The sequence below is a fragment of the Pteropus vampyrus genome, unplaced genomic scaffold (genome assembly GCF_000151845.1).
Source record: "Pteropus vampyrus isolate Shadow unplaced genomic scaffold, Pvam_2.0 Scaffold180, whole genome shotgun sequence".
In the NCBI taxonomy this organism is placed as follows: Eukaryota; Metazoa; Chordata; class Mammalia; order Chiroptera; family Pteropodidae; genus Pteropus; species Pteropus vampyrus.
Window position 1 is genome coordinate 508,379 of NW_011888961.1, and position 10,093 is coordinate 518,471.

Sequence of the window (10,093 nt, forward strand, 5' to 3'; positions counted from 1 at the left end):
GAGCTCCCTTCCTGGAGCAGGTCCTCCATCTAAATTCCTCTAGGCAGATACAGGGGAAGGGTCCGAGGTTGTTTCTGAGTCTTTTGTTCCTTACTAATGAGCTTGAAATAATTTATATCCCCAAAGGCATATTTTAGGGTGGCATCTCTGCTATCCTTCATTCCCAAAGACAAAGCCAAAGACAGACTTCGCGTTCCCCTTTATTTCACCTTCATTTCACATCCCGAACCTAATTCTTTATAGAAAAATGTGGACAATGGCTCCAACGCTGAGATTTTCTGATTCCAGATGAACAAATCCTTAAGTCCCTTCCTAGCCTTTCTCTATTCCATGGAGAGGTAATGGGAAGAGGAATGTTTCTGTTGGGCTGACCCTCCTTTCACCCAGAGGATTTAGGATGTATGCAGAGCACCAAACTCATCTCAGGAAATACGTATAAAAAGAATTTAAATATCCGAAGTCTAAGATCAGGTTCTGAAATGGATCTACTAGAATATTGTAGCTTAAGGATGTGACATTTATCACTTCGTGCTGGGAGGCATGGCAAATCAACGTGTTCCTGGGAAGAAAAATCCCGTTAGAAAGGGAATTCCAAATTCATGGGTCTGCAGGAATTTAAGGGGAAAAAAATCTTATAATTATTCCTTAATTTTATTTGTGCAACAAGTCACTCTTGCTCTTAAGAACTGATAAAACAATGATATATTTTACTCAGTGAATTAAACTCTGATTTAGTTTTCATGAGTAATACAAGCAAAAACACATACGAACGTCACTAATTATGAAGGACAACCTCCTCTAACTTTTTAGATGAATGCGAAACAAAGGCCGAAAGATGAATAGTAACGGCCATCGTCCCAAACAGATTTTCACATAAAATAAGATGGAATCTCTATAGTTCCTGAAGCCAGCTAGGTTGGCAGAAATCATAGCTGTCTAAATACATATAACTGTTGATTGTTCCCAGAAAATGATAATGAACTAAAATTAGCGGGAACATGGAACATCTACTTCATTACATAATCACTAATTGCAGGTTAAGAAGGAAAATAAAATTCTGATTCTTCTGGTGAATATATAGAGTTTTCACTTATTTCTAAACTTTTTTTTGAGGGGGGGGGCACATTCTTGGTTTTGTTGAATAAAGAAAGCCAATTGAGAAAGAGAGAAGCTACCTGTTGAAGAATTCACTAGTGTCCTAATCAGCAAAAGATTTTGGGGGCTGCCTTAAGAGTTTTAGAGTATCATTTTGTCACTTGTGCCATTAACTTTTTCAAGACTACAACCACTAGTCGCAAGTTGAGCATCTGACTTGTGGCTAGTGTGACTAAAGAAGTGAACGTCTGGTTGAAGATAATTTTAACTGATTTAAATTTAAATAGCCACATGTGGCCACTATTACGATATTGGACAGTCCAGATGATTTATTTCACCTCAGCTCTTTCCCTCTGGGAGTGTGTGTGTGTGTGTGTGTGTGTGTGTGTGTGTGTGTGTGTGTATAGATTTTACTGGTCCCTGGACATATATTTCAAGGACTTTATACTTAATAAGAAACTTTTCTGAAACTCTGAAAAATTATTGACATAAATAAACAAAAATTAACCTTGATATTTTATGTAGTTCTATTTTGATTTCCAATTTTAAACTGCTAAATTCTATCACAGTCAGGAGAATGGAGTCACAGAAGAGGAAAAAATTAGGAGAATTTATTTTGCAATCCCCAGAGACTTTCAAATTTAAATCACCAACAGTATAAAAAGAGTTTAGTAATAGTCTAATGGCTGTCCCCCAGAAATAATCTCCATCTCCATCATAGTTTATGTGATGTGCTAAAATCTAAGGGGCATTTGAAAGGCATTTGTATTCAACTGGGGGAAATGCAGAGTTAACTTTTGCTCACAAAATGATGAATAAAGACTTTCTGTTCTGTATTCACATCTTGTTTCATTTCTCAGCTCAGTTAATGAATTACTTCAATAAATGAAATCAGCCAAACTACTCCATGTATTCTTTGTCTGGTCGGTGGGTTCAGTAAAAAAGTGAAAGCCAATAAGAATGAAAACACTGAATTTTTAACGAACTTGTCAATTAAATTAGCCATTGTTAAGATAATACACACCATGGAGAAACCACCATAACACTTCCAGAAATAAAAGATGAATTCTTTCCTCTCAATGACAGCAGGCCCTTTTTAAAAATCTGCACCTATCACGTTCTCTAATGAGACCCCCACCCTCACTCCCTTCTGCTCTAGGGCTGGATTTCCTAGAATAAACCACTTCCCTAAAATTGCAAACATGACCATGTTCCCTCCCACTCTGGCCATAGGCACCCATGGATCCCCTTCCTAGAAGCTTCCTTCCTCGTGGTCACTCTCCACCTGGGATATACATGGGAATCACCTGGGGGAACTTTTAGAATCGTACCCAACCTCATCCAAAACCAACTGGATCAAAATCTTGGAGTGAGGCCTGGTCGCCAGTATTTTTATTAAGCAAACTTACATATAGTTGTAAGTATAGTTCGGGACAATTCTAATGTGTAGCCGGGAATGTGAACCAATTCTCTAATTAGGAGGCTTGATATAAAAATCTCAACTATATATACGTTTGATTCTGGGTCTTTAAGGGCAGGTGTTAAAATTTACAAGCATTTCTGGAGGTTTTAAATCCACATGAAATCCTTTTCTTCATTGAACATAGAAGGAAATAAAGTGTTCTGGAAGGTCAGTGAGGCAGCCTAGGCTCCTTTGCAGTGAGGGAGTGGGCCTTCCCTGCTCTAGAGAGTGACTGGAGGAGGTCCCCTCCTTTGTGGAAAATGGAAAACCAACCGACCAAGCAAGCAGCCAGCCAGCCAGCCAGCCAGCCAGCCAGCCAACCAACCAACCAACCAATCTACCAGCCAGCCAGCCAACCAACCAATCTACCAACCAATCTACCAGCCAGCCAGCCAGCCAGTCAGCCAGCCAGCCAGCCAACCAACCAATCTACCAGCCAGCCAGCCAGCCAGCCAGCCCAACCAACCAACCAACCAACCAACCAACCAACCAACCAACCAGCCAACCAACCAATTTCCCAGCCAGCCAGCCTATCAACCAACCAATCTACCAGCCAGCCAGGCAACCAACCAATCAACAAGCCAGCCAGCCAGCCAGCCAACCAACCAACCAACCAACCAACCAACCAACCAACCAACCAGCCAACCAACCAATTTATCAGCCAGCCAATCTCTTAGGCTCTGGGGTCAGACTTTCATTGTGATTTTGAGAAAGTGACTTTTTCTCTTTGTGCTTCAGCCAACCAACCAACCAACCAACCAACCAACCAACCAACCAGCCAACCAGCTAACCAACCAATTTATCAGCCAGCCAATCTCTTAGGCTCTGGGGTCAGACTTTCATTGTGATTTTGAGAAAGTGACTTTTTCTCTTTGTGCTTCAGTTTCCCCACCAGCAGAACAGAGAGACACCAGGACTTCCCACAGTAGGCAGCTGTGAGAGTTAAATGATGTCACACTAGATCAAAGTTGAGCCTGGGTCCCAACACACTCTAAAACAGTGGTCGTTATTACTACTGCTCCTGGCCCTGTTACCTTCTAGGAGTCACCACAGCTTTAAAGAACCCACAGGGCAGCCTTGACCTTGACGGCTCAAGAGGGTCAACAGCAGTTTTATTTTCTAAACATTTCTCATGCCTGAAGTCTCTTTCATGCTTGTAACTAAGCACCAGTTTTGCTTGGCAGGTCAGTCAATGTCAGCAAGGGTTCTCGCATTATGAATGCGAGTACAGGTTATCACCTAATTGCTTATTCTAAGACATCATAAATTCACCCTCAGAAAATAGAAGCAAGCATAGTTGTTAAAAGTCTAGCTATTCCAGCTTTGTATGCTCTGGATTTGCAGGAGCCCACAGAAGGAATGAGTCTGTGCACCAAGTTCAAAGGCAGATCTCTCTTAAAGATCTATGAATATATCTTAAAGATGACACGCATGTGAAAGGCCCAAGGCACCCAGCAACATCCATATCTGGGAGCTTATATCACTTACCTTTGAGAGGCGGCTCATTCTCTCTTCATTGTCTTCCAGGACACGCAAACTCGGAGGGACATACCAGAAGCAGACATTTGTGTGCTGAGGCTACAAAGAGGAAAGTAAGATTTACATTCAGCCCAAACTGGCGATTTTGAAAATTCCAAGGATATTTCTAATCTATTTATTCTGAAGCTTTGAATACGATTTCTATTTTTAAGTCCATAATCACCTTTAGAGTGCTTGACTTTCACGACATTATACACAGTTATTTTTTCTGAGTTTGATTTTTGCTCTAGCTCAGAATCATTACCCTGTCATCCCTGCTTCTGCTTGGTTTTGGTTCCACTCACCCGGACAGAACATTATCGACATAAAAAATATCAGGGATAAGAATTGTAATTGACTAAACATGTTGGGATCGTAGAAATCAGAAGACATACCTTTCCATCGAACACCATTTCATATCCTTCTCGGTTTTTTATGATATTGTATAAATACTCTGCCAGCTCCAAACACTTGTCAATATGTGCTTCAAACCCCGTAGTCCCCTAAGTAAGAGAAGAAGGAAGAGTCTCAGGCCGGCTGATAAAGGTGAGTGACCACTCAGGCTGAAATGGAGGACCAGTGAATCCTCCAGACAGGTGGTCTTTCTACCGCTTCTGTCTCAGCATTGCTCCGGCACCTTCCTTACATAAGACAGTGTTTCTGGAGGATTTTCTGGGCATTATTTCTCCTTTAATGTTCTCCTCTTCAGGTGTTTTTGTTCCCTTTCACATCTGTCATTACCGGTCTCCACGGCAACTCCTTTTGTTCAGAGCCTTCATTCCCCAGGCAATTATTTTGATTACTCAAGGGGAAAATTTGCCTCTGCCATTCATAGGGGTAATTGTGGCAGTCATTAACGACAGGAGGACTGGGCTATTCTCTTCCTGTGTATAAGTAGCATCATCAGGGACCCCCCCAGGATGCCTGCTTAGCCCCCGCCCATCACATAAATTTGCCATTTCCAGACCCCGCTTTTGTTCACCAATGTACCTCCATTATAGAACAAACAGGGTAGGTGCTCAATGAATATTTGTTGAACACACGGATGAATGAATGTTAAGGGGCACACAGATGCTTTGTCAGCCTGTCATTTTGCAAAGCTCATTAGATTTCTCCTCTGGGGATAACTGACTCATATGTGTATGATGGGTGAACATTACCACAGCAGCCTTTTAGCTTCTAGCTCTGGAAACCAGAGGTCTGGACTTACGAAAAACAACACAACCATCTTGGACTGGAGCTGCTTAACTGATGCCGGGACACACTATTCGTCATTAACAGATTAAGGAATAGTAATTTATATTTAGGTTACTATTTTTCACGTGATTTATCCTACTAAGGAGAAAATGTGGATTTCCTTGAACATTGCATTCTCGAGGCAGATCTGATAACTGAGGGTTTACTGGTTAGTGCCAGGCTCCTCCTCGTCCTCCTCATTATTGATTTTTCACCTTGTTTCCTCATTCCTGAGAGCATGAGGGCATACAAGACAGAACATCGTAGCCAACTCTTTTGTGGTTCTTGGGAGAGATGCCTTCTCCTTCCCTGGCTGGCGTTACTAGAGAGCTTTTGATGTGAGAAGATAATTATCCTCACCTCTGATCTGGAGAGTGGGACTCGGTTTATCACTTTAACAATGACTACCATTTCATTTTGCAAAAAACGTGGCTTTAAGTTGAAAGCCAAGTGGGAGTTTCTGAGGTTTAGATGTCTAAGTACTTAAGGTCTTGCATAAGGAATTAAGAGAATGTGTCCATAAGTTATGCAGCTGCTGTGATGGTTCTGTTTCCTCCTTTTATCCCCTCTCTTAGTGCTTTTATTTCAGTAATTTAGAAACTGGATCCTTTGCCTTTATTTCAGGCTTCATTTGGTCCTGCTGTTTAATTCACACCTGATGTCCTCCAAGTCATTTCTCTGAGAACCAACTGGCTGCACCATGCTGGCGAGGAGGCTTCAGATGGAGAAGGAGCAGCAGGAACTGATGAACCGTGAGAGAAACACTTTCGTGTAAACGTGGCTTATGATTATCCCCTTAATAAAAACACCCCAGGAAAAAGAGACAAAAAGGATGACGCTGAACAATATTTAGAGATCGAGTTTTCTTCAACTTCCTAGCTGATACTTTGTAATTCCTACCAGTTGATGAAATAAAAATAAAAATCTCACTCCTTTTAAAACAGCTTGAGAGTATACCAATAATTCATATTCTTGATTTATTCATTTTTTTTCCAAATGAAAGTGTCATTGACAACAGAATGAGTCTCATCTCGGGTGGTGTGTCCTTGTCAGGCTCTGAACTTTTACAATAGGAAGAGGTCCCCTGCCCAAGGGATGGGAGCCCAAGGGACAGGAGCCCACCCATCACACCACTGTTATGGGCCACAACTTCCCTGAGGCCTCCCTCCAGGTAGCTTCCCAGCACTTAGCAATACTTAGAGAAAATTCAGCTAGGGTAAATAGAATTATGGAGGCTTGCTGTCCCTGGAGACCATCTGAGAGTTATTTCCGTCTGAAGCAAGACCATCTTTTCTATTTAACCTGCCTTTTTCTAGGAAGGATTTAAAGAAGATTCCAAAAAGTCACTGTGGACTGTATCATTTTACTCCCAAGCCCCCTCTTTTTCTTGTTAATCATCCCTCTGTCTCAACTGCTTAAGGCAACTCAGTTTACTTGGAAATATTTTACAAACAATAGCATATGGAACCCACGGCTGTGGACATGGTCCATACCTCTTCACAAAGACCTGAGGAAGAACCCGTTCTGTGGTCTCAACCCAGCATGCTTCGCTCCTGCTGACCAAACTAAAATTTGTCAGAACTTTCCCAGGCACACAGGACCTCGGGGTGTGACAACTTCCTTCTAACTGTTCCCCTCTCGTTTCCTTTTTCATGTGCTCTCTTAACAGTTGTGTTTATCTAGCCTGTCCTGCTGGCTCTGGCCATTGTCTTTTGTGGGAGGTAAATGAAACCAGGTGGAAGTCATCGATTTGAGATATTTAAGTTAGGAATCTGGTCAAAATTAAAAATAAAATCTTTGACCTTTTCAATCTGCTTACTTTTAAACATACACTTATGTTCCCTGAAGGCTACAGTTAGGTCCAGCTAGTACTGTGCACTATTAACTACGATTTTCATTTCCGAGAGAGGAGTGATTGTCTACAGTTAAATTCTGAGGTCAAAAGAGAAACTGTACAGAAGTAGGTAATTAGATACTTCTGGAGTTTTTAAAAAAGCTTTATAACTAGAGGTCACCCCTTTGAAACGTCAAAAATAAGTTATCCTAATGGGTTTTTTACTTTACCTTTTTGATCTCCAAACATATGCTTTTAGATTGCATTAATCTGCCCAAGTGACCAATCACTGGGTAAAAACAACAACAAAACACCTTTTAAACACCAGATGTTCTGCTGTATACAGCAACATGGTTTTGTTTTTTAGATGTGTGAGCATTCAGAGCAATTCAGCTTAAGAGAAAAAAAATGTAATGGGTTTTATTATATTCTTGCCTATGGTAGAATGCAGATATCTAGATATAGAATTAAAGAAACTTAATTTGGGGCAATTTTCAACTTGGAAATCAATTTTTTAACATGTCATACTAAGAGTCACCGGGTATAGTTTGTGTTTTTAGTTGACATTCAGCTGATCCACACGTGCTCACCTTTGCTCTCCACATCAGCCATAACTTAAAAACATCAACGTGGCGTCCGCACTGTAAAGCCTTGTCCCCAGTGTCATAGGACAAGTCATAGTGTTTATCTTGCTGGAAGAGGTAGGAGGCGTGCATCTGGTTGCAACTCTGCATCAATCCCTAGAAGAGAAGAGAAAACTTGGGAAATACTACTGACTTTCAAAGGGGTTCTATTACATTTACATGGTGATGGAAATTATTAAGGAAAAAATAAAAGAAAAAGACATCGAATATCATAGAGACAGAAAACAGTAAGAATCAAATGAAAAAAAATATCTGGACAGGATGGGCTGCTGTGATAGGTCAACTCTGGGATAAATGGCATAGAGTCAGACTTCACCAGAAGTTAACTAGACAAGGTGTTTATTAAAAAAATAATCGCAATCATAGTGTGATGCTCATTCTTTGGGAGAACATTCTGATGTTCTGGTTTTGTTGCAATTAAAATATTTTGAAAACTCTTTGGTTCTGTGTTTCACTCATATTTAGCCCAAGAACTTTATTATTTAGCTGTTAGTGTTTGAGTTCTCTTTGGAAATCATAGCTTTTTAAGACAGTTCATTGCTATCATTTTTATATACTGACATCTAAAATAATAAAGACATTGCTACTCTGAGATGGTAAATAACCAATCTTTCAATGTCACGTTCCTCTCTCAAGAGCGGTTAGAACATCAATACTACACTTTCTTACTCAGTTGCAGTTAAAGTGGAAAGTTTCATTGTCGATGACAATTAATTTTCCCTGGCACCATAAACCCACTATGGACAATGGGTGGCAAAGTGACTGAACTATTCCAAAGGACAATGAATGAATCATATGCTCCCTGCCTAAAATGGCACTGCCAGTCTCCTCACTGGAAACCCCACCACGTTTCAATTTGTCAAGAACCACAGGAATCCTTTGACTCTCATTATCTGCAGCATAATTGTGATTTTATAGAAGCTTTGGCCTTTTCTTTCTCTTGTGACTCATGACGAAAGAAGAAAAGGCTGAAAAAAGGTGATCATTTAGTCGGTTAGCGGTGAGAATCCTTTGAAAAAATTATCCAAACTAAAACAAAACGCAATGCAACTAAAATTTTAACTAGCTCCTAAAACACCGAGTGCCCAGAGGGCAGACGACAGAACAGGGCTCAGCTTTGCAGTTGAGGCTTCATAATCGGTGGATTCATTAAGCTATTTTCTGAGCCTAAGGGAAATTCTACAACATAATTGTAACAGGGCAGTGGGAAGACATTGAATTTAAAGAGAAAATTCACTTGATGACCAATAAAGTTGAAAATTGCAATAGGTGCTTCTATGTTGTTTCATGGTCACAGAAACTCGACAGTAATCTTCCCTAAGCCACGCGAGCTTGCAACTAGTTGCCATCAGTCCAAAGGGAGGCCACCCCAGAGACTGTGGAATGGTGACGGATTGGACCCGCTTCTACTGGGATGGGAAAAGCCTCTCAAAGCACACGACTTCTAAAAGATTGGGCTGTGTTAGTCTCACTGTACAAAAGGATAAGGAAAAGTGATCATTGTTTTTTACAGAAAGGGCCTTGGTGAGATAATATCCTGGTTCTGAGCCATTAAGAAGTTATAAAACATTATGTCCCAAACTATTTTAAATACACGAATAGTTGCTGTGTTATAAAATAGTTGCTGCAAAAGAGATTCCCATGGTCAAATAAATTTAGGGGATTCTATATCATAAATCTCTTATTTTTAGATATTTTCAGTATATATCAGCATATTAAATGTTCTATGCTCCGCAATAATGAAACTTGTTTTTTAACTCTTTAATCGAATATATCCCAAACTTTTTATAAACCAAGAGCTCTCTTATCAGAGGATACATGATACTATCTGGCATTTTTCCTTAGACCTCAAGAAGAGAAATGCTGTCAGAGCATCATAGACTCTTGGATTTGGAAGGAGTCCCAGAGCTATTAATCTGGTCCTTCTCAGTGAAGGAATCTTCCTATCCTCTTACTCATAAGTGATTGTCCAATCTCCATCCAGTCACCTCCCCTGATGATGAATTTATTCCTAAGCACAGCATTCATTATCTGTTGGGCGACTTAATTATTAGAAAAATGTTCCTTTTATTGCCTTAAGTCAGACTTAAAATCATGGGGTATTCCGATTTTGCCATTAGATCTATATCCCCCAGTGTTACTAACCCAGTTCCTTGAAGCCTCAAGGAAAAAAAATAACATCTCTTCCACCTGAGAATCATTTAAACTGTGAAGCCTGCTATATCCTCTCAGCCCTTTGTTGTTTCTTCTTCTTCTTCTTCTTCTTCTTCTTCTTCTTCTTCTTCTTCTTCTTCTTCTTCTTCT

The 10,093-nt window shown here is 40.3% G+C and overlaps 1 protein-coding gene across 1 annotated transcript in view; it reads right to left on the reverse strand.

Annotated features, from left to right (window-relative positions):
• The window catches only part of GAD2 (glutamate decarboxylase 2), a 73,700-nt gene that overhangs the window by 2,898 nt on the left and 60,709 nt on the right, over positions 1-10,093 (reverse strand). Inside the window, exons 14-16 of the mRNA XM_011371025.1 lie at positions 7,736-7,885; positions 4,471-4,578; positions 4,046-4,135 (exon numbers count right to left, since the gene is read on the reverse strand). Of these exons, the coding sequence (XP_011369327.1) occupies positions 4,046-4,135; positions 4,471-4,578; positions 7,736-7,885 (348 nt within the window). The remainder of the gene's footprint in view (positions 1-4,045; positions 4,136-4,470; positions 4,579-7,735; positions 7,886-10,093) is intronic.